Below are 26,343 nucleotides of genomic sequence, written 5' to 3'. Positions count from 1 at the left end.
TTCTACTGTTTTTCTTTTTTCAATTATAGCAAAGTCTCGGTCACAGATTAAGTATGAGTGTCCAGAGACGATATACTTGTGGTGAACTTCATCAAAGAAATCATTGCAGACCAATTATATTCATAGGAACAATACCATTTGATTTTTGTTTTGGCCACAGCTGTTGTCAGACCATACTATTAACTTTTTTCTGGGTAATTTTACTTTTAATCCTCCTTAACACACAGCCCACTATTTTGTTGCCTCCCCTGCCACTCATGCCCTCGTGCCAAAGAAGCATAAAACCTTTATTATTATCTGCCATATGCAATCCCAAATTGTAACAAGAAAGTTGACATAAATAATGCATTTGGCAGTGTGACAATGTTGGCAAAGAGAAAACCTGTTGTAAATCTATAGATACTGTGAATGTGTCACTTGTAGGAGTGATAGAACATACATGATCATGCTTCATATCTTTTATAGCTTTTTCAGCATGTCTGTGATGAAATTCTAGTGAAGTATCATGTACAGCTCTATTGTTTGAGTCATTTAACATTTTACTTTTTAGCAGATCACATGTGTTACAGATATCTTTCCTTGGGTGGTGAAATCTCATTTTGGGAAAGAATTCTTTCAATACTTTTTGTAGTACAAATATCTAATGTTTGAGTTTGGATAAAGCATAACAAAAGCCTCATATATTCTGCTGTAATTTAAATCTTGGCTTAAAAATAGAAAGGAGCTTTTAGCCCTTGTGTAATGGCTTTCAGCCTTGGGGAAACTTTTTATGTGTTCAACAATGTGTTTTACATAAACCATCTGTATATTTCGTTTCTTTGTTTTTATTTCCCCTATGTTCAATGTAGGTAACATCATCACTCTTTTTTGCCTTTACCGAGGTTTCCCGTCTTCACCTGGTAATTTTGTGTATTTCAGAAAGGTTTTTTTTTGCAAACTTCAAAATGTCTGCCTTCATCATCAGGAACTGAATAAAAAACACTAGCCTGTCTGTGACTCACCTTGGATTCTTCGTAAGAACCATGACACCTTCTTCTGAAATTGCATACACTTATGTTTCCCAGCAAACAAGAGTTTTGCTTAACATTATCACCTAGTTCATAGAACTGATTAAATATGTTTAATTTGTGTTTCAATGCAGTGTCTGTACATTGATAGTGGCACTGGCATGAAACCTACAGCAAACAAACACAGGAATTGAGGCATTAAATAATTTATGACTGCCATGAATAACCTGTTTGTTTATTACCACGCATAGTTAGCAGGTCTGCTATAGTCCAGGAACCCAGTCAAACATAACCTAATGAATAGTGAATAGTGAATAGTGTTTTATTCGTCTCATAACATACAATTTCTAATCATATGATTAGTGTACAGGAGACATGTCAAAAAAATGGATAACACAACTTGGGCCTAATTGGTACAAAGAATTTTAACATTAATATAAACTTTTATTTTTCTTTCCTCCCTTTTGTGAAGGACAGCTACATTTACACACAAGACTATATGTAAATTTATCCTGCTCAAATGTTCGGTTTGTCCTTCATGAACTCCTCAACACTGTAGTAGCAATGTTTGACAAGTATATCATATAGCTTTGTTTTCAGTGTCTCTAGGTTCATACTCAAAACATTCTTTCCTTTTAACTTGTTATGAATTTTCATTGCCATATACTGAGGAGACTGCACATATAGGTGTAAGCAATGAGTGGGAAGCATAAAATTGTCTTTGTTTCTCATGTTATAAGCATGATTGAAACAGTTTTTCTCGAATAACTCTAAATTGCTATGTAGAAAGATGATAATATCATAGATGTATAAGGAGGGAACTGTTAATAACTGTTGTTTTTCAAATAGTGGGTGACATGATGTCCTTGGATGGGCAGTACACATGTTCCTTATTATTCTTTTCTGTAACTTTAGTATGCGCAATATATTGCTTGAATGTCCCCAAAAAATAATACCAGACCTTACTGTGGTGTCACCGCCAGACACCACACTTGCTAGGTGGTAGATTAAATCGGCCGCGGTCCATTTAGTACATGTCGGACCCGCGTGTCGCCACTGTGTGATCACAGACCTAGCGCCACCACAAGGCAGGTCTCGTGATATGAACAAGCACTCGTCCCAGTTGGACGGACGACCTAGCTAGTGACTAGATGTACGAAGCCTTTCTCTCTCATTAGCCGAGAGACAGAATAGCCTTCAGCTAAGTTAATGGCTACGAACTAGCAAGGCGCCATTAGCCTTACAGTGATTGTAATTAAAGTCTCCTGTGTATCGTCAAGAGTGATGTACCACAATGATTGATTAAAGATAAGTATTAATCCAGCTACGTACTTTTCTTCATAGCATTAATTACGTAGCCTGTTCCAGTACTTCACGCCCGTCTGCGTTAGTCTAGCGTGCATTTTCAGCCATCTCGAACTACAAGGTGTCGGCCCAGCTGCCGACACATCACTTACAACTGATTGAAGGTAGCTGTGGTATGCAATTTTCCATGTATTCATGTCTGCTGCACCAGCTAATATTTGCATAGCAAATGTAAAGCTACATAACTTGTTTAACAGGTAATCAACATATTTCTTCCAATTTAAATTTTTATCTAGGTTTAACCCTAAAAACTTCACAGAATCCACTTCTTCTATATCCTGATTTTTATGAGTTATTTTAATTTCTTGGGGCTTTGACTGTTTTGTTCTGAATTGGACCATGTGGGTTTTGGGGATGTTCAATCTTAATCCATTCAGTTGGAACCATGTTTGTAGTTTGTTCATTGTGTTTATTATGTAGAGAGGGATGTTTTCTGGCTACTGGTTTTCAGTTAAATGCCACAGAAAAATCATAATCAAGTGAAGTTCTTCATGAAAGCCTTAGTCCTAAGGTGTTAAAGTTATCATATACACTTATGAACCTGCAGAAGGATCATTACGAACTAGACTGCATGTCTTTCGATGTGCGTGTTGTGTCACGCAACATGCTACCTGTACGGCTCGCAGTAGCCGTGCGCCGTGTGCGGAATCACGTGTGCTTCTCAAAACTGATGGAAATGTTGTGTGGTAAATGCCACAGAAAAATCATAATCAAGTGAAGTTCTTCATGAAAGCCTTAGTCCTAACGTGTTAAAGTTATCATATACACTTACCTCATCTGGTGGAGGTTGTTTTTGTGGTGCCGTAACTTTCTTATTGTTCTCATATGGTTTTCCCTCTGCTCTTAGCTTCTTATTTATTTGGGAAACACTATCTTCACCCCTTTTCCGACGTTTTGTTGTTTCATCCATCACATAAACCACAATAGTAAACACAACAGACAGGACTAATTACTTCAACTTGAACACAATTGAATCTCAAACTAAATACAACAGCACAGGCACATAGCCCAGATTTTGTTTCAGAGCAGGTGGCACTTAGCACCTGGCGCATTCTGGTGGCAATGTTTTAAAACACTTCCACACTGATTATGGAATAGCCCAGTTTTTACTGAAGAAGCTTAAGCACGTAGCCCATATTTTGACAATAAAATGAAATTTTTTGTTTTTGGCTCTTAGACCGGATTTTATAATTAGTCACCAATTGATTTTGTTAATAAGTTGGAATGTGTTTCATTTTTCTAATATCTAATTGAATATACTTTAATGCCCAACAGAAATTTATTAGATATTCAAGTGACATCAGAACATATTGAGATGAGCAGATAAAAGCAATACAGCCCTTTATTCTGAACCAAGAATTATCAAATTATACAAATGTAACTTCTGTGTGGTCCACTAATAAACAAAAAGAGGGGAAAGGTAACCACCCACCTACAGATTATGAGTGTTAATTTGTGATGCATAGAAACACATATGGCACAGACAGTTCTGTAGGTTTCAGTACCCTCCCTCATTTTTCTAGTGCAACGTCACACAGACACCAAATCACCAGAAGCTACATTGACATTCCATGGTTATATCATTGATTGCTATATCCATGATTAGTAACTTAACCTTCATTTTGTTCTCTCTTCACCATCACCAAGAAGCATCATGGATAAATTTTATGCCATCTCCTAACATGTACCGAAGGCATTATTTCTTGTTCTAGGAAACATTATTTAGTTTAATGTTAGCAAGGGTAAGTAGTGGCCTTACCATGTGTTCAGTGCAATATTTTTAGCAAAATGTTCTAAAATAGTATAGTGATTTTTAATGTGATGCTTAATATTAAACACTTGTCTAATAAATTTTCAATTGCATTTCACTTCTTTTCAGGTTCTGGGATTCCTGAAATGAAAACTATTTTACGGGGTGTTGCTTTGAAGGAATACCTGACATTCAGAACACTGATTGCTAAAGTGATAGGACTGACAGCCACTCTGGGAAGTGGTCTGCCATTAGGGAAAGAGGTAAACTATTCCTATTATCTTTCATTAAAGTTGATTGTAATTATGTGGGAATTTTTAAAATTGCAAAATACGAAGTATCACTGAGGAAAACCTATATTTATAAACTAAGATATGTTCCAAAATATCTCTATTGAGTCTGAAAAGTATAGTTTCTAGTGGGCATAGTTTTTGTTGTAATTTTTTGTTTAGCTATATATAATTTCCATATGTATAACCGTAGTGTCATTGTTTTAAATGCTTAAGAACAATTCAGAGTCAGTAGACCTACATATTACCACACTATATGTATTGCACATTAGCATAAAATGTCATAAATATCTGCAGAAATTACTCTTCCTTATTCAACACTGAAATGGGGAAGTATTATTACATTATTTAGAAAACCATGGGCATTCTTTCAACATGGCTCATTGCAGAAACAATTGATTACATCTAATTACATCATACCAATTAAGCACTTGATTTTTCCAGTAACAGTCCAGTGAACTACACTTATGAATTCTATTAACATCTCTTTTAGTAATTAAATCAGCATTTAAAGTGAATGAAGGCAACATTTATTTTGCATGTGTGTATAAGAATATTCCCTCAGTCTGTTGTATCCTTCTTTCGAGGAATATTAAAAAGAAAATACAGATTCAGTCAGACAGGTGCATTTATTTCTTTGTCACATTTTACCACTGAACAGATGCATGGTTTTTAAATGTTACTCCCTCTATTTAGGCCCTAATAATAATAATAATAATAATAATGATGTCATACCTAACTTGTGTACATGATGTCCAAAACTTTTAAGGTCAAAATTATACAGATGATAGAGGATCCTCAACTGTGTACTTTGAGATAAGGAACCAATTGTTAGAAATCAATATTTAATTTTTTGTCGATTTTAATATGTTCCCTCATATGGCAACAACATACATTCGTAACAACTGTTGTGCAACAGGTTGTTATTATGGACAGTGTGGGAGAGTGGTTCTCTGCTGGAGGTGGGTAGAGGTGTGCTGACAATGCAGTCAGAGCAGTCTGTTGACAAAACTCTTTATTAGCAATCATACATGAACATAGGTCAGTGCATCTGCAGCAGGCAGAGAGTAAATGCTGGTTGGCAATGAGCCAGGTGAAAGCCAGGTCTTGGCAGGTGAGCCTAGCACAACTACTCAGGTGATGAAAACAGATCTGCAGGCTGAAGAGTAGTGGTGGCAGCAGTAGCCATTGTTGGGCTGTCTGAAACTCATGGCTCAGCCTAAAACATGGAGACAGTGGCTGGTGCTCATGGCCACGGGCTCAGCCAGTCAGAGGACGATCACTGCTTCGTGACCTGGAGATGTCAAATATAACTGTGTCATAAGTATGGTAAGAAATGGCGTGGGCTGTTCACCATTGTAATGACAAGCTGTGCTGATGACAATGGGCTGGACAAGGCAGTTTAAGTACCATGACCCAGTGCTGAGCCATGTGTTGTGTGCTTCTGGAGTGGAGGCGGATGATCAGGGTCCAGCTGTTTGTATGCTGCAGTCGGTCAAACTGCTGTAGCATCCTGAAGGCTGTCCCACTCCCTAGTCATTGGAACACAAGCACGGCCACATGGAAGTGTCAATGTTTGCTGAATTACAGCATCGGTAGGGGTAATGTCTGGCAGGCAGACAGTGGCTCTGACCTGCTTGTGGTTCTGTGCTGTTTTCCATGCTACTAGAGCTTTAGACTGCTTCTTTTCCTCCCTCCATAGATTAATCAGGGGCTCTGGATTACAGCGCAAGAGTCTGACTGCAATGGAGACACTGATTTTTCCATCAACATTTCTATACTTTACATTCTACTGCATGAAATCAGAGTGAAATATTCTTTTTTCATCATTTTTCCCCCTTTGGTTGTCCTTCTTCACTTTTTATGTTACATTAGTACCCTATCTCAATCTCATGATGCTCAGGCACAGAGTTTCTAGATACACTTTTAACTTCACTCACTGTCATTGATTCACTTCTTCGCAGCTGCTGACATGATAACTATGGATCTGTATGTTCAATGACGGTAAAGGCGGGATTTGGATAATTCTACATCTGAGGTGGCAGAACAAAATACTTACTGTTATCAAAATTATGTAGGCAGCAGATGTGCTAGTCCCTATGGTGATAAGTTGAGGGTGATGTTTGGCCCCATATTTTTTCACATGATCAAGCAGGTGTCCCATCATCATGCAACTATTCTGTGCTACTATCATCTGGTCCAAGAAAGTGAGAAGGGTTGGGTCTAGAATGCTACTTAAGTAGGTTAGATTTTCCTTGGGCAAGATCCCATTGGGTAGGTTTGGTAGGTAGATTAATGAGGAATTGGTGCTTAGGGTGGTGGTTCTAGTGATGGTGGCAGGTAATGGGAAAGTAGGTCTTGAGATGTTGCTTATCAGCAATCCCTACCCCTCCAGTTCTGTTCTCTGTGCTCTGCCAAAATGACCATGTTCATTACTGGTACAAATTACATCTATCAGTTTTGGTACTGAGAATAGACTGTTGGACCCTATCTTTTGAAAGAATTTGTTTTCACGTGTAATAACCTTCCTGGGACACTCGGCTGCAGGCTCCCAAAGCAAAACAATGTTTACTCAAGTGATTCAGGGGCTGTATATTTATTTTGTGGAGCAGACAGTGACTTGCCTGGTTTGACACTGCAGTAACTATACATTGAAGAACAGCACATGTGACTTTCCGTCCAGCAACACCAATAATTTTTCATGACCCTGTATGTGCACAAATTTCTGCAGGGCTCCTCTTGCTATTGGGCAGGTATGAATGGCAAAGCACTCAAACTGGCAATCTTTACATGTTCGTGGGAACTGCGACTGGAGTCATGCTCTGGTTTCTTGTTGCGTGCTGGCTACACTGACCCTACGGTAGTGCAGTGGTAGGGATGTAGGAAATGTATGATGAGATAAAAGAAATTGTTCAAATAGTTAAGGGAGACGAAAATTTAATAACCATGGGGGACTGGAATTCAATAATAAAAAAAGGAAGAAAAGGAAAAATAGTTGGTGAATATGGACTGGGGGGTAAGGAATGAAAGAGGAAGATGCCTGGTAGAATTTTACACAGAGTATAACTTAATCATTGCTAACACTTGATTTAAGAATCATGAAAGATGGTTGTATATGTGAAAGAGACCTGAAGACACTGGAAGGTCTATTGCTCCTAACATTCCTAAGGGCACTGGTAATTCTGCTTGGAGTTTACATAGTTCTTCCAAGAACTATCGAGGAGGTAAGAGTATTGGTGTCAAGTGGCCACAGACAGTACAGAGGTGAGCTTCCTGCTGCTCTGTGGCTTCAATGTGCATGTCGGCAATACTTTCAGTGTGAGTCCATAAAAGTCTTGCGATGGTCAACTGTGTGTCAACATTATCCGACTGCTCCTCGAAAATGCCTGAGTTACAATTTTCTGCACCTGCTGATTCCTGTATGTGAGTCTTGAGTGTGGCACAATTCAAGCTGTGTGGTGTGCATTTCAAGGGTCTCCTGATTCCAAAAGATAGCTGCTTGTACCTGTTGCAACACTGTGTTTATCACCCCTAAGTCTTTTGCATTGGCAGTGCTGGATACTGTCTTTAAGATTCTGCTATACACATCCAACCAGCCCCTTCTTTGTTGAAACCACAGGACCAATTCTGTGGTCTGGTGCAGCTGCTCCTGCAAATATACAAAAGCTGATTGTAATAGCTGATATTCCTATCAGGTATAATCCAGCTGCATCCTGCCTTGCATCACGAGTTGCAATTTCCTGTAGGTATTTTCAGTTACTGAATTTCATTTTATACGACCCATGTATTGAAATCTGTACTTAATGACCACCGATGTTCCAACATTACTATATCCATCTCCTATGTAAATAGTGCCTCAGCATCCAACGGATATACCTTGAGGGTTAATCCCAGTTTTTATCCATCCAGCAGACTCAGGAACACCCCAACAATAATGCCTCTTGCTTTCATGTTCCTCTTTGTCTTGAACTTGATGGCTGGAGCTGGAGTTGCTTCCTCCTGTTCTCTGTATTTTGGTCCTTGACCGGGTCCAGAATGCATCCTATGTGAAGAGGAAATTTCCTGTTAGTTTGCTAGTCCCCTTTGAGTCCTAAGAGCATAGGGATGTGTGGGAACAATCACAGTTACATCCTGCTTGAGTTGCCTGGTTCTCCCTTTCTCTAACTATTGCCTTCCCCTGTTGGGAGGAGTGGCTGATGATTTAGGCAGTGCTGCCAGTTCACCCTGAAATTGACAAACTCTTCCTGCATGCACCACTGTGCTTTTGGTGGGAAGTTGTTGTTTGACATTAACTGGAGATGTCATCTTGACTATCTGATAAGATCATTGGTAATTTGAGCTGAACTTTTTAGTTTTTCTTTCCAGGACGTAAGGGTTAGATAACATTATTCACTACCCAATGTAGTACTTAGGTAATTCTGCTTTTTGTTGTAGGTGCTTTCCTGTCTTTCTAGAGCCGTTGCATTCCTCTTTTACCATATCACCAATATGTTTTTAACTTTTAGCAAAATCTTGAATGGAGGTGATATCTTCTCCTGGGATAGTGCAGCATAACTCAAATGGAGATCACTTTTTTGGCCAAAAACAGACCCATAGGGAGACTTCCAAGTTTTACTCGGCCATGACAAATTGTGGAAAGGTATATAATTATTGTGGCTACTATTTACATAATAACTTAACATGTTCCTCTATGTCCTGAAAACTCTTACAGTTCTGCTCTTCACTTGTGGTTGTGGTGTGCTGATTCATAACTTCTTTATGCATAATATTCAGCGTAATCGCTTCAGTAAGTGAAACCTAAAGTTACTGCCTTGGTCAGTTATTACAGTCTCTGGTGTTCTCAATTGATTTGCCGTAGTCTGAACCACCATTTCTACCTGTTGATTTGGTATGGCAATCACGACAAAGTAATATGAGATATGAACAATTAGTTAGGATATATGGATTCCCTGCTGCTGTTTGTGCAAAGTGACCATAGACATACAGTCCAATCATTTTAAATGGTCTATCCACCTATGGTAACCTTTATAATGGGTTTCACTGATGACTCATTTTGGCTCTTTGAACACAAGAAACACAGTTGAAACTTCCAGACAGATTAAAACTGTGTGCTGGATCGAGAGTTGACCTAGGGACCTGCACCTTATGCGGGCAACAAAGAATGACTCCCAAAAGTTTCATAACAGTGAACACTATTCTGCAGAGTGAAAATTTCATAAAGGAATGCTGTTCTGTAATGTAATGCTCTATTCCTTGTTCCTTTTTGGCCACAAGAACTTTTCCACAATGTCGAGGCCTGTGGCACATCAGCCACTTTGTCTTGCTAATATGGAATCATGAGCTTGATCAATATCTTGTTTTGCAAGCTTGCTGGGATAGCTATTCACCAGCCACAACATGTTTGCTTGTACAGGACTCCATCAGCATGTACTTTGCAGCTCAATCAGTCTGCATTCTCATGATATTTTCCTGGATAGTCTACAACCTAAAAATCAAATTTGCGTAGCTGCAAGGCCCAGTGGGTCAAATGACTTTTATTCCCACAAGCCTTTTCCATGCAGCATGACCTGTTATTACCTTAAAAAGTCAGTCATGCAGGTAACAATGGAAATACGTGATGCCAAAAATTTGTGTGAACATTTCATTTTCAGTGACTGAATAGTTTTCTTTTCTCTCCTTATTGAGCTCCCTACATGGTTATGCAATTGGGTGTTCTGTCCCCCCATCTCATGACTTAGAACAGCCTAGAGTATTGCTACTCAAGTTGCACAACAGTATAAACTGTTTTTTGATAGGAAAAGCAAGGATGGAACCAGTTGTTAATCACTCTTTCAAACACTCAAATGCTGCTTCTCGATATGGAGTCCAGCTAAACCTTACTCTCTTCTGTAACAAATGTGTCAAGTGTCTTGCTGACTCTGCAAATTTTGGAATGTTTCCTCTATAGAAATTGGTGATCTCGAGATATGACTGCAATTACTGTGCTTGACATTGGGATACCCTCTATAGATTTTACCAGTCATGGGTCAGTTCACACACCATCTTGCCCGATAATGTGACCTAAATAATGGATCTCCAGTAATACCAAATTGCACTTTTCTACACTAAGGGTCAGCTGTGCCACACGTAACTTTCCAAATATCTCTTGTAGATGTACCATATGCTCCTTGATGTCCTTGGAGAAAACAATGATATAGCTAGGTGCTCCATGAATTTTCAGATTCCATACCACACAGTCTAACAAACACTGGAAATTAGCCAGCACATTTTTAAATTTTAAGTCCAACACACAAGTGTATTATACATTTATGCACATATAACACATAAACATATAATAAATAATAATTATTATTTCATTGAAACAAAGAAATACATAATTATATGTAATCAGTACTCTGATGTGTGGTTCTGATGCAACTACATAGATCTGAAGATAATCCAAGGAGACTGAAACTAGTCATACTGCAAAATACGCTATTGGGACAGAAAAATAGGTGATATATTGAAGCAATTTTAAAAATATGTGTGTCTATGGAAGCTGTGATTTTCCTGTGCACTCATGGTAACTCTTTCACATTCATTGATCTCATATAAATGTATTTTGCACTCCAGGAATGTGATAGTTATTCTAAAGATGAGTTTTTTTTGTCCTTTGATCAGCTTGTATGTTAAATCGTATTATCTCTGAAACAGTGTTAGTGATTACAAAAATTTCAGTTGCTATTGACAAACCTCTTTTGTATCCTAGGGAGATAAAATAGAAGGCAAGAATAACAGAAACCTATCTCTCCAACTTTATGCAGCATTTTTTTGTAATTTGTTAGCAGAAGTAAACATCTGTATGTATTGCAATGTGGCTTACATTTATTGTTCTTCAGTCTCCATCTAAAATGAAAAATAATGTAGAATCTCATCCCTGATCAACATGAAAACTGTCAACTTCAGTACATAAAACAAGTATATGCTGTAGGATAAACCATTCTTCCAGTAATGTCTATGAATGTGGCAAAAACAGTGCCATGTTAAATTTTGTAAAATGTTAATGTCTTATGGAATTTTTGACTGGTATAACCCCAAAGGATTCAACCATGTAAATTGATAAAGTTTTCTGTATGTGTACCAATTAGCCACCTTTTGTTTGAAAATGGATCATTGCTAAGTTGTAGATGTGCAAATTAAGTGTAGGTGACTGTGGTGAGTGCATACAGAGTTTAGTGTTATGTTGGTGCTGTTGTTGGTTGATAATGATGAGGATGATACACACATCAAAAAAGGTTTTCATCGCCTCGGTTCCAGAACCTGTACAGAAAATTGTAAGAGAGATCAACATAAACAACATTTCTGCCCCTTTTAATGCTCATGAAAACCACACATTGCATGTTGTACCACCATACAGCGAGACCTTCAGAGGTGGTGGTCCAGATTGCTGTACACACCGGTACCTCTAATAACCAGTAGTACATCCTCTTGCACTGATACATGCCTGTATTCATCGTTGCATACTATTCACAGGTTCATCAAGGCACTGTTTGTCCTCAACAGCAATTCGGAGTAGATAGTGGGTAATGTCGTCCATAAACAGCCCTTTTCAGTCTATCCCGGGCATGTTCGATAGGGTTCATGTCTGGAGAACATACTGGCCACACTAGTCGGGCGATGTCATTATCCTGAAGGAAGTCCTTCACAAGATGTGCACAATGGGGGCACAAATTGTCGTCCATGAGATGAATGCCTTGCCAATATACTGCCGCTATGGTTGCACTATTGGTCGGAGGATGGCATTCACATATCATACAGCTGTTACAACAACTTCCATGACCACCACCAGTGGCGTACGTCAGCCACACATAGTGCCACCCCAAAATATCAGGGAACCTCAACCTTGCTGCACTCTCTGGACAGTGTGTCTAAGGCGTTCAGCCTGACTGGGTTGCCCCCAAACACGTCTCTGATGATTGTCTGGTTAAAGGCGTATGTGACACTCATCAGTGAAGAGAACATGATGCCAGTTCTGAGCGGTCCATTTGGTATGTTGTTGGGCCCATCTTTAGCGCACTGCATGTTGTCGTGGTTGCAAAGATGGACCTCACCATGGACGTCGGGGAGTGAAGTTGCGTATCATGCAGCCTATTGCGCTCAGTTTGAGTCATAACATGACATCCTGTGGCTGCAAGAAAAGCACTATTCAATATCGTGGCATTGCTGTCAGGGTTTCTCTGAGCCATAATCCATAGGTAGCGATCATCCACTGCAGTAGTAGTCCTTGGGCAGCCTGAGTGAGGCATGTCATCAACAGTTCCTGTCTCTTTGTATCTCCTCCATGTCCGAACAACATCGGTTTGGTTCACTCTGAGACACCTGGACACTTCCCTTATTGAGAGCCCTTCCTGGCACAAAGTAACAATGAAGACACAATTAAACTGCAGTATTGACCATCTAGGCATGGTTTAACTATAGACAACATGAGCCGTGTACTTCCTTCTTGATGGAATGACTGGAACTGATCGGCTCACCCACTGTCTAATAGGTGCTGCTCATGTATGGTTATTTACATCTTTGGGCAGGCTTAGTGACATTTCTGAACAGTGATGGGGACTGTGTCTGTGATACAATATCCACAGTCAACTTATATCTTCAGGAGTTCTGGGAACTGCGATAATGCAAAACTTTTTTTGATCTGTGTAAAACGATGAAGTCAAAAGAGAAGGGAGAAGGTCAGACTTTGTGCTGGCACATAACTTACTCCTACTGAATAACACTAAGGGGATTACTAATCAAAATCTACCTGTCTGATGAATGTATCACCATCAACAGTGTCACATGACCCCATCCATGATACCTTGCAAATGGGTTTGGAATTCCATCCAAGACATCAGCAAATAATATAGTGAGAAGATGAAACTATATCCCATCATCAGGATTAAAACTGACTACCCTGAGAGTAAAGCACCACCATACATACTCGCATTTATGCCCTTGGCTATGAATTGAGTATTAAATCCACCAATATTCTTCAATAGCACAATATGTCAAAACAGCATCTGCACTCACTGTAAGACTGCCAAAATTTGTTTCTCCTTAGACACAGTTAGCGTGAAATCAGTGGTTTGACAAAGCTTGTAGTACATCTCATTAGTATGGGTGTAAAAGAGTACATTATTTAGTGAAGCAGGTAACATTTAATGCTGTTTACCCTGTGTTCATTAATTTGCAATGAAACGATGTTCATACAGAGCCTGATCAAAGATATGATTAACCAATCACTGTAGTCTCAGGTTATTTCCAATACTTTGTGAAAGGGAGGCAATAAATAAGTGTCCAACATCAGGCACAGATGTTCATTTAAAATGTACTTTATACTTGCAAGATTAAAATATGTATATGATGGTAGTAGGAATAATTATAAAAAATGACAGTTTAAAATGTGTATGTGATGGTAGTAGGTATAATAATTGAGTCCTCAAGATTATTAGTGAGCTGTCTGTAGGACTGAGCTCTCAAGTCAATTAAAAACAAGAGACGTGAGGTAATCATTAAAAAACACAATTGAAATTCAGATATTGTGCATAAAAATGCCCAATATGTTCTTGTCACTTACGTAGCTTCATTGAACACATTTATTTGAACATAGTCCTGAAACAGAAATTTAATTGGAAAGATTTTTTCAACTGTTCAGATGTGGGATTCATTTACCGTGTTTTGATGTTTATAAACAACAGCATAAAGTTTAGTCTCATATTGTCCCAGCTGTCTGTACTTTTTTTACCAGCATGCTTTAATGATCTAAAAACCTCTTTTGTTCTAAAAATCTCTTTAATATCTTCAGAGATGACAGTAATTGTTTAATGCATTCTGTTTTAATTGGCCTGTTCATCTTATTATCAATATTCAGACCCTGCCTTTTTGACCTCTTCCATCTGCCATCTGCTGCATTCTCCAACTCCACCTCCCAACATCCCATAAATCCCAGAATGCAAACAAACCCAAAACAATACTTGTTATAACCTTTAATCACTAATAAATTGCATGGATATACAAACGTAGAAACAATAGCTGGTTACATGCTACCAATTCCGTATCGGTCATTCGACTGCCGTGCCGTGACACGCGGCCGGCGCCGTTCGTAGCTAGGTGGCGCTCCCGCGCTCAGCCGAGTTGCAGAGCGCCTCTATCGCCGTTTGCGCGTACTGACGTGGTGGCAATCTTAAATGTCGTGGCACTGTTGCAACACTTCTCCGCCCTTGAAAAAAAAAAACACTCACTTCCTGGGAGACACGGACAGCACGGAGACATCCATGGCCTCTTGGGAGGCCCCGAGAAGATCCCGCGGAGAAACACGAGAGTACGGTCGAAAATGTCCAGGACGGAAGCCCGTGCATGGAACGTGCCTCCTGGACGAGATGATGGCTGAAAACTCCGGAGCTGCATCCATAGGTGTCGTGGACCTGGGGGTGTGCTCCAGCGAGATGGGTCCCGGAGAAGGCAGCGTCGTGACTGGGGCCGGTTCCGGTGGACTCGGAAGCGGTAGCGACGTCGGCTACAGCAACACGCACGGGAGATCGGCAGCAGCGACAGGACTGGCTTCTCGGGCTGGTGGAGGCGAAGGAAGGGGCTGTGGCACCGGCGTGGCCACCAATCGTGGGCGCATCTGGTCGTAATGGTGAACAACCATGCCGTCGCCCGTACGTAGTTCACAAAGCCGGCGGCCGCGAAGAGCCTTGACCACCCCTGGAATCCACTTAGGGCAAGATCCATACCCTCGTGCCCACACGTCGGCGCCCACCGAGTATTTTCCCGCACGAGGGGACACAGTACAAGGCCTGACAGGGTGAAGCAGGTGCAGTAAAGTGCGCAGTTGGCAGCCATGCAAGGGTTCAGCAGGGCTGCGATCACCCAGAGGCGTGAAGCGATAAGAACTCAGAAAATGCAACAGAGCGTCATCTGTGGAAAAATCACTAAGGAATTTTTTCATCTGGCTTTTGAAAGTGCGGACAGGGCGCTCGACCTCCCCATTCGATTGCGGATGGAAAGGCGGTGCTGTAACATCATGAATCCCGTGTCCAGTACAAAAATCATGGAAGGCCTGCGAAGAGAACTGAGGGCCATTGTCCGTGACGATAGTGGATGGAAGACCTTCTAGCGCAAAGATTTTGGATAAAGCCAGCGTCGTCGCTGCAGTGGTGGGCGACGGACATCGAACAACAAACGGAAACTTCGAGAAGGCGTCAATCAACAGCAGCCAATAAGTGCCGAGGAAGGGGCCGGCAAAGTCAGCGTGCACCCGTTCCCATGACTGTGCTGGGTCAGGCCACGGAGAGGGCATTGTACGGGGTGCAGCCAGTTGTTGATCACACTGACCACACACAGCGACCATGTGGGCAATGCCCGAATCAATACCGGGCCAATAAACGTGCCTGCAGGCCAGGGACTTAGTCCAAGAAATCCCCCAATAGCCTTCATGCAACAGTTGGAGAACATCTTTGCGAAGAGAGGCTGGCACCATGACCCGTGGAGATGCGCCATCCGTGGCCAGAAGAACAACACCATCACGAACAGACAGACGAAGGTGCAAGGCATGGTAGTTGCGAAGGGGATCCGATGCCCAGCCCTTGGTCCTGTCTGGCCAACCCCGTTGAATAAAACCAATCACCTGACGCAGGACCGGGTCCCGTGCAGTAGCTGACGTGACCTGCGAACCTGTAAGCGTAAAACCCTCGACCTCACAACGTTCTGCCTCATCAATGTGGAAACAGAGTAGTTCATCTTGATCGAAAACCAGGTCGGGGCCCATCGGCAAACGCGACAACGCGTCAGTGTTGGCTTGCTGGGCCGTGGGGCGATAGTGAATCTCATAGTGAAAACGAGACAAGTATATGGCCCAACGTTGCAGGCGGTGAGCTGCCTTATCCGGAAGCGACGCCGATGGGTTGAACAGAGAGACCAGCGGCTTGTGGTCAGTGATGAGGTGAAACTTAGAACCATACAAAAAAACGCTGAACTTTTTTAGAGCATAAATGATAGCAAGCGCCTCCTTTTCGATTTGAGAATAACGCCATTGCGCATCGTTGAGGGTCTTGGAAGCATAGGCGATGGGTCGTTCTGACCCATCCTAATACCGATGGGTGAGAACAGCCCTTAGGCCATACTGGGACACGTCAGTCGCCAGAACCAAGTGCTGACCCGGACGGAATGTGGCAAGACAAGGCGCCGACTGCAAATGAGCCTTCAGGTGGACAAAAGCCTGCTCACACTCGTCGGACCAACGGAAAGGAACGTTTTTGCGTAACAGCTGATGCAGAGGATGGAATGAATTTGTGATAATAAGCAATCTTGCCTATAAACGCCTGAAGTTCTTTTACCGTAGACGGCCAAGGTAGAGCGGTAATGGCTGCAACATGCTGACGTAGAGGACATATACCCTCACGGGACAAGTGGAAACCAAGATACATGATGGAGGGTTGGAAGAATTGTGACTTGGCCAGATTGCACTTCAACCCATCCGAATGCAGAACCCGAAACAGTGAACGCAAATTGCGAAGGTGCTCCTCAGTGGAGGCCCCCGTGACAACAATGTCATCCAGATAGTTTATGCAGCCGGGAACGGAAGCCGTGAGCTGTTCCAAAAACCGCTGAAAAATGGCCGGCGTGCTAGTGATGCCAAACGGTAACCGCTGGTACTGATACAACCCACAAGGGGTGTTGATGATGAGAAATTCCTTGGAAGATGCATCCAACGGCAACTGATGGTACGCCTCCGATAAGTCAAGTTTGGAAAAGAACTGGCCTCCAGTGAGCTTGGTAAATAACTCCTCAGGACGGGGAAGAGGATAAGTGTCAATGAGGCCCTGAGCATTGACAGTGGCTTTAAAATCACCACACAATCGCAGATTCTCGTTTGGTTTAGAAACCACCATGATTGGCGATGCCCATTCGCTGGAGGTAACAGGAAGGAGAATCCCTGAAGCTGTTAACCTGTGTATCTCAGCCTTGACAGGTGCACGCAACACCACCGGAATACGGCGTGCCCGGAAAAACTTAGGGCGAGCTGTAGGTTTAAGAGTAATGTGGGCTTCAAAATCCTTGGCACGACCCAGACCAGCAGAGAACACGGATGAGAATTCAGAACACAATCCATCCAGCTGTTGATGTGGAATATCCTCAGATGTGAGGTGCACATCATCATCTATGGAGAACCTGAACAACTGGAAAGCATCATAACCGAACAGGTTTTCAGTGCCCGCATGATCCACCACATACAACGTGAGGGGCCAAACAACAGACTTGTAGGCAGTGGAAGCATCAAACTGGCCAACGATAGGAATTTTCTGTTTATTATAAGTTCTCAGATTTCGCGTAACTGGAGACAAGGGAGGGGAGCCCAACTCCAAATACATGCGAGAATTAATGAGAATTACTGCAGAACCAGTGTCCACTTGCATGCAAATGCCTTTATCCAGAACACGAACAGTAACAAACAACTTATTTGTTTGAGAAAGCACACAGTTAACATCCATGTCCGATGCCTCGTCCTCGTCGACAGGAACTTTAGGGGACTGACACACAGAAGCAATGTGGCCTTTTTTCCTACATGAATTACACGTGGCCCAATGTTTTGGGCACGCAGCCCTGTCATGCTGTACGAAACAACATGGCAAGAAGGAAGTGCGGAGCGAACCTGCTTCTGTGGTTGCTGTTTTCGCTGCGAGCGTGGTGGCCCAACGCGACGTTGTTGACGCGAGTGAACCGCCGCCACATCGTCGGTCCCCTGGGAAACAGGCAAATTGTCCGTGTCGAAAGTGGTCTGTATAGCACCTGCATCACACCATGCGTCTATTTGCGCACCAGCAGTGTGAGACACTTCAAAAGATTGAGCGATGCTTAGAACTTCAGACAACAATGGGTTTGGCAGTTGTAAGGCACGTTGCCGAACTTCTTTATCAGGAGCAAGCCGTAGAATAGCATCCCTAACCATTGAATCAGCATAAGACTCATGATGAGTGTCCATGACAAACTGACATTTCCTACTCAGACCGTGTAGTTCCGCCGCCCAAGCCCGGTAAGATTGATGGGGCTGTTTACGACACCGGTAGAACGCCATGCGGCGGCAACGACATGGGTGTTTCTTCGGTAATAGTTAGACAGTAAGTCACACATTTCTTGGAAGGACAGAGAGGCAGGTTCCCGCAGCGGGGCTAACTGAGATAGCAGCTGATAGATCCGTGAGGAAATCCAACATAGAAATAACGATTTACACATAGGAGCATCGACAATGCCGAAAGCCAAGAAGTGTTGCCGCAAACACTTCTCATAATCCTCCCAGTCTTCAGCGGCCTCGTCGTAAGGAGGGAACGGAGGCGGAGAAGAGGAAGACAGACGATGAGTAAGTGACGTCGACAACACCTGAATAGCAGCTGTCAGCTGTGTTTGCTGTTCAATGAGTGCTTGCATAAGCTGTTCCATGTCTGCCCCGACACAAACACACAAATCCACAATGCAGGAACAAAAAGTTGCCAAAAGTGATATAACCTTTAATCATTAATAAATTGCGTGGATATACAAACGTAGAAACAATAACTGGTTACATGCTACCAATTCCGTATCGGTCATTCGACTGCCATGCCGTGACATGCGGCCGGTGCCGTTCGTAGCTAGGTGGCGCTCTCGCACTCAGCCGAGTTGCGGAGCGCCTCTATCGCCGTTTGCGCGTACTGACGTGGCGGCACTCTTAAATGTCGTGGCACTGTCACAACAATACTGTCAATTGATCTAACAAAAATTTCAGTCCCATATAAATTTCAATCCTATCCAAATGCCACCCACACAATTTCAATAATACTGAACTTCTCAGAGACCCCTCCTTATCCTAACCCCTATTGCAACATTATTTTGCCAACAATCCTTATGACCAAAAGCAACAAAGCCATTGTTGAACCTTCTTCCTCTCCCAGTTCGTACCTCATCCAACTATGGCCCTCACCCATTCCCATCCAGTCACTTCCCCATTTTCTTCTGAGAATTCCTTATTTGCAACTTGGTCTCACCCTCTTTTCTTAGGTGCCTTTCCCAAAACACAAGCCTTTTGGCAGAGAAAAATGCAGCCAACTACAGCCTTAAGGAAGACACTGATCTGAACATCCTCTCTGCATACTAAGTCTCCATCACTGTTGTAATTGTCCACGGAAGATGACTCCCAACTGCCTGACTCTTCCACGTACAAGCCCTATCAGAATAATTCCCTCCCAGAAGACCAGCATGAAAACCAATCCCCACTCAAATTTTTAGGCTCATCCCAGAAACTCTCACTTGAATCTATCTCCCTCCTCACAATAGTTACATCCAACAAACCCACCAACTACATGCTTCCCAAAATGCATAAACTGTAGCTGGCTACTATACTCAAACAGAAAAATTTCAACTCTTACTGACCAACACCTTCAACCCATTGCCCCAAGCATAGCTTCCCATACCAGACTCACAAACACAGAAATGACTTTGTCCACTGAAGGTTAAATTGTTTCAGTTGGTAGGCCACATAATGTTCTTCTTCAAACTTCTTCATTATTCAACATTTTTACCCCTCTGTTGGGGCCTTCAGGACCATTCAGATGTTCACAGTTGGCTTAGACATTGAATACTGCTGAAGAAGTTTGAATAGGAACATGACATAGCATAACAACACAGAAGTTTTTATTTTCTCTGATGATGGCTAATAAAGCCTACTTGTCAATGCTGATGCCACCTCCCTTCACAACATTCCCCATGCCAGTGACATTTTCATAATCAAACACTACCTCTCCCAATCTCCTATTCACTCCAAATCCACTGCTACATTCCTTACACATCTGAAAAAAACTACATCCTTCCCCACAGCTACTTCTTTTAGGGAAAGATGTACAAATAAATTTGCAGGACAGCCAGCCATGGGTACCCACATGGCACCTCTTACACTAGCCTATTTATAGGTCTTCTAGAGGAAATCTTTCTGGCCCTCTAATATCCTTAACCCCTCATCTGGTTCAGGTTCAGTGATGATATCTTCATGATGTGGCCGAGACCTATGACACTTTATCCTTCTTCCTTCTCAGCCCCAACACCGTCCTCCTATCCACTTCATGTTGGCCTCTTCAGTCCAGTGTGCCTATGTTCTTGATGTTGGCTTCTACCTGCACTGTAACGCAGTAGCAACCTTTATCCATATCAAGCCCACTAACCATAAACAGTTCACATTTTTATAGGAATTATCCCTTCAACTCTAAAAAATGTCTCCCACTTGGGCTGGCCACCCAGGAATAGCACATCTGCAGTGATGAGCTGAAGGTCTTGCTAAGGGCTACACAGGCTAGCATTACCCTTGATACTAGATACTCTGTGTCATATCCGCACATGCCCCTAATCCACCAACCATCCCTATGAAATTTGTGAAAAGGAGTAGCTCCCTTCTTATACACCTGGAAAGGAGCAGCTCCCTCCTTGTCCAGTATCACCTCAGACTGGAACAATTCAGCTACATCTTTTTCTAGTTCATTGACTATGTACTGTCAAGCTTGGAAATGAGGAACATCTTACCCAAAATCCTTCCCGTCTATACCAAAGTGGTACTCTGGCATCCCAATCTATGAAATATCCTCACCCATCCTTACGCCACACCCACTCCCAACCCCTTGTCACATGAGTCACACCCCTTGGAAGGCCCAGGTGCAAGACTGATTCTATGCACACAACTAGCAAATCCTATTCAAGTCCCATCACAGACATATCCTACACTGTCAGAGGTGAGGCTATTGGTGACAGCAGTCACATTACATACCAACTTTTGTACAGCCGTTTATGTGGGAATGATCCCCAATCAACTCTCCAACCAAATGTATGGTCACTGCAAAATTGTGACCAAGATCAGAACAGACAATTGATCACCCACTGGCATAAAATGCAGCTGAGCACTACATGCTCAACCTCAGTGGCTGCTGCATGGCCGATACCAAATGTATTCTTATCCCCCCTCCTCCCATCCCCACAAGCCAGAATCTCTGAATTACAACACATCTTGTAGTACAACAATCTTCTTGGCCTCAGTCTCCACTAGCCCCTGTCCCTCATCCACCTTCACATCACTTCTGTGGCCAAGACTTCCACTTCATACATTCTTCACTTGCACCTCTCTCCCGATCCACTCCTCCTCATTGTGTGCCACACACAACTCCCTCTGCCTGTACTAGGGCTTATCACTGGCATAACATTCGTATTCCATCTGCTTGCTACCTCTCCTTCATAGTCATCAGCTACCCTTACCTCCAACATTTATTACTCCTGTCCATCTCCCTTCTCTGCCACACACCCCAACTGATACAACCACTCATCTCAGCCAAGCTGTTATGTTGGTGCAATGTGACTAAGGCAATGTAGCCATGTGTATACCAGGTGTACATGTATGAAATGCAGATATTTTTGTCTAAAAAAATGTTAAATCCAGAAGAATGATGAATAATGCTTTATTCAAAGAATGCTCCATCATTTGATGTACAATTTTCCAAACTTTTGGGCAATTTGTGAATACCACACCAGTAAAAATGTCCCCTTTTGCTGCAAACCATTGAGCGAGTCATTTTTTCACATCTTCATATGAATCAAACTAGTGCTCAGCAAGTGCATGACCCATCAATGCAGCCAAGTGGTAATTGGAAGGAGCCAAGAGTGGTGAGTAAGCCGCCTGGGGTAGAACTTTCCATCCGAGTGCTTCCAACGTGCCACGAACCGATTTTGCCGTATGTGAAGGAGCATTGTCATGAAGAAAAATGACTTTGTGCTGCCTCTTTCGGTATTGTGACCTTTTTCCAAGCAGCAAATGGTTCATTTTGGTCAATTGCTGATGATAACATTTATTATTAACCATTTCCCCAGATTTTAACAGCTCATACTAGACCACACCCTCTTGTCCCACCAAACACTGGCAATTGTCTTTCTGCCAAAGCGATTTGCTCTTATGGTTGATGTGGATGGTATGCCTTGGTCTACCAATGATTTTTTGCGCTTGAGATTCTCAAAATAAATCCACTTTTCATCCCCTGTAACTATATAACGCAAAAATGACTTCCTTTTGTACCAAGTGACCAAAATCTCACATGTGGTTTCACACTTTTCCATTTGCCTGTCATTCAATTTATGTGGTACCTATCTATCGGTCTTGAAGCCAATTGGAAATAGCTTATTGACTAACACTCAATTGCTTTGTGAGTTGTTTTTGTGTTTGCAAATTATCTTCGTTCAACAATTCTTCCAGTTCCACATCTTTGTATTTTTTTGCAGTTTTCCACTTTCCTTGTCTGCAACATTAAAGTCACCATTTTTGAAATGCTGAAACCATTGTTCACACATATCATGTGATGGGGCATGTTCACCATAAGATTCTCAAAGTGATCGGTATGATTCAGCAGCAGTTTTCTTCTAATGAAAACAAAAAATTAAGGCTGTCCGTGAATGCTCTTTCTTCAGTATAAATTTCAACATATTGAACACAACGCTACACACACACTTTTCCAATTTATCACTTGTGCGTGTCTGATACTTGTTGATGGCACAAAAAAATGGTGCAGTGTCAAATCTTTATAGCACAAACTGCACTGGTGCGACACCTGTTGTCTGGAATCCATGTTTTGTACTTGCACACCTGGTATAAGTATTCTGTAATAGTTAACTCTGGAGAAGGACATTGTCTAAAAGCTTAGCAATGTTTATGGTCTTCTTTATTTGCCTGTCAACCATTCAATGTCTCAGCTATACAGCGAGTTGTCACCTTTACTCCTTCCATTATTTATTAGTATCCATATCATTTAGTGTTTTTCTCTGTGTAACAAACACCTGAAATTTGTCCTCACATTAAAATATGTTTAAATTAAAACTATACACTAACAAAGACATTTGATTTCACACAGGGTCCTTTTGTACACATAGCAAGTATTACTGCTCAGCTGTTATCGAAGCTGGTGACATCATTCCAGGGTATTTATGAAAATGAATCACGCAACTGTGAGATGTTGGCAGCAGCTTGTGCTGTTGGTGTTGCTAGCTGTTTTGCTGCCCCCATTGGTGGTAAGTTCTCAGAAATGATTCATAAATTATGTGTCTAATAACAGAAGTCTGTATAAAACTGTGAAAAGTGGGAAATATTCTTTGCAAAATGCTCCCATTCTAATTACAGATGATATAATAAATGATGATCAGAGCATGCAGAAATACTAGTCTGCATAACCATCCAGATTCCCTTGCTTGTGGAATCATCTTACTCTGGAACCACTGTTCAACACTTTAAGAAAATAACTGGTGAATACAAAAGCTCATGTGTGCTGAATTTTATCAGTTTGCTTGTTTGTTGCTCACTGCTTCATATCTGTGATGCATGAGGAATTTCCTTTCCTGCCAAGTGTAGATATTTGACTTGACCTTCATTTTTTCTCTGTTCCTAGCATGTAATATTAGTCTATTATGCACTTTTTTCACTATATTTGGAGAAAATACCTTGTACCCATATACTCTGTAGTAACACTCTGGGAGTTGTTTGTGATGGTATACTCTCTGAGAAACACTGAGTCCAAGATGATAAAACAGTATTGAAAACAAGAAATTTTGTTCCCTCCATTATAGCAAATTCAGTTGGTAACATTTGATTCTTCATTACATTTCCAAAGTACTTGTTTTTCGTACATTTGGGCATTTGGCAGATGTGGATGTAATTTGCATATTAGCTAAGTATCTGGTATTGTTGTGGTTCATGTTCTTTTTACTATTCTTGTTGTGTGTTATTGCTTTTCATTGAAGCATAAGTACTTTAAATTGTTTATGTGTTCTTCATTTGAAGAGTTATGAGAACATAATCCATAGATTAAAGTAAATTTCTACTGTGATAACCTACAAACAACATTTTAAACAGATCATGTGACAGATCCTTAATCAATGATTTTGTGCACATGTTAGTTCCTTGCCTTTACTGATACTTTATTTCACTTGCAAATACTATTGTAAAGTCAGAGCTATGAACTGAATATTTTGAAATATTTTTATACAATACCTGCTTCTTCTCATATGTTAAAATTGAGCCTCATTCCTTCTTCACGAGAAGAACTCTTACCCATCTCTATCTCTGTTTATCTGCAGTTATTCCATTTTTTTTCTCTGTTCCATTTAGATGTTTCCTGAATTATTTTGTACCTGCATCCTAATATTTTTGAATATATTTACTTATTTAACATTATGTTTCTAGTGATTCTTTGAAAACTGACCACTTTTAGAATTTATAGTTACTTTTAGTGTGTAATACCTCAGATGTGATTTCTGCATTTAATTCCAAACTTATTGATACTTCCTCTTACATTGTTTAGTTATTTCCTCAAACTTTTATGTTTAGTTCTGTTTATTATTTGCCCTCTCAGTTTCCCTCATTGTTTCGACAATCATTACTGTATCTGCATGGATTTGTACTGCAAACAGTATGAATCTCTTCATAGACCTTCTTATGAGAGGAAAGGAAATGAAACAATGCCCTACACCAAAAGTGCATCTAATTATTTGCTGTCTTACAGTGGAAAGTCCAGGTTTGAACTTAAACAATTATGAAAAGGATAGATTGCTACACTCCATAAAGATGACACAATGAGCTGCAGACAGACTCAACAAAAAAACATACTGAGCTTTCAGCCAAAGACTTCTTCAGAAAAAAAGGAAAATACACATTCACACAAGCAGGTACACCTAACCCACACATGATCACTATCTCTGGCCACTCTGCTAAGACTGAAACTATCACATTGAATGAAAGCAGCAATCCTGAGTGGGGCAGGGAAGGAGTAGCATTGTATGGGTTGGGGGAGAGAAGAGCACTGTCTGGTGGAGCATGCAGGGACTAGAAGGCAATAGGACAAGCCTGCGAGGGGAGCATTGGGAGGCTGTTGCGGAGAGGGCGGGAGGAAATGGGGACTAGCTGACAACTATTTCTTGGATCTTTATCTTCAGGTAGCTAGTGTGGAACACAGTGCATAAAAATTATTCTGTAAGCTATTATAGAACACCTTTCACGTTAACTGTTTGATTCTGATGTGTTTTGTGATTCCGTCTTGAATAAATCAGTGACTCATTCATATCACAGAAATTATGGTGGTTTGTTCTGATCAACATGCAGTTTTTGTTTAGATACTGTGTTGTTAAAGAATAAATTATCATAGTATTTCTGATAGCTTCTTTGCAGCCAATAATTCATTTCTCATTATTATCATACAATAGATTTGACATAGATGGTCACTCTTAAAATTAAACACTGGTTTCCAAACAGATGTATTTATATTCTTTCACATAATTGATGATGTACAAAAATAACATTTTCAGTACACACGGAGCGAGGTGGCACAGTGGTTAGACACTGGACTCGCATTCGGGAGGACAACGGTTCAATCCCGCATCCGTCCATCCTGATTTAGGTTTCCCGTGATTTCCCTAAATCACACCAGGAAAATGCCAGGATGGTTCCTTTGAAAGGGCACGGCCGACTTCCTTCCCCATCCTTCCCTAATCCGATGAGACCGATGACCTCGCTGTCTGGTCTCCTTTCCCAAACAACCCAACCCCTCATATCAACAGTTAGTTACTTTTTAAATTCACACATGTTTGACAGTATTCAGTTCAGAAGATAAAAATTACACTCCATATTACATGCAAGCAAGTCACAGACTTGCCCTGCCACCTCTGTCCCCAAATACTACTACAGTCTTACAGTAACCAAAGATAGCATGACTCAGTGCAATGAGTCAGCAATCAATATTTACAGAATTTTTAAATTTGCATTTGCCAAAAAATATTATATTCAAGACACAAAAAATATTTTATAGTAATAATTCAATTAAACAAGCTTGTGTATAATTTTGTAATGAAGTTTTGGTATCTAAAT

The 26,343-nt window shown here is 41.3% G+C and overlaps 1 protein-coding gene across 3 annotated transcripts in view; it reads left to right on the top strand.

Moving 5' to 3' along the window:
- The window catches only part of LOC126470370 (chloride channel protein 2), a 516,483-nt gene that overhangs the window by 302,433 nt on the left and 187,707 nt on the right, over window positions 1-26,343 (top strand). For all 3 annotated transcript variants that reach the window (XM_050098184.1, XM_050098185.1, XM_050098187.1), the window contains exons 4-5: window positions 4,252-4,385; window positions 23,342-23,498. In XM_050098184.1, coding sequence (XP_049954141.1) covers window positions 4,252-4,385; window positions 23,342-23,498 — 291 coding nt within the window. The remainder of the gene's footprint in view (window positions 1-4,251; window positions 4,386-23,341; window positions 23,499-26,343) is intronic.

This window comes from Schistocerca serialis, chromosome 3, assembly GCF_023864345.2.
Source record: "Schistocerca serialis cubense isolate TAMUIC-IGC-003099 chromosome 3, iqSchSeri2.2, whole genome shotgun sequence".
NCBI classification, from domain to species: Eukaryota; Metazoa; Arthropoda; class Insecta; order Orthoptera; family Acrididae; genus Schistocerca; species Schistocerca serialis.
The sequence above is the reverse complement of the archived record's forward strand: the minus strand, read 5'-3'. Positions and strand labels throughout refer to the sequence as shown.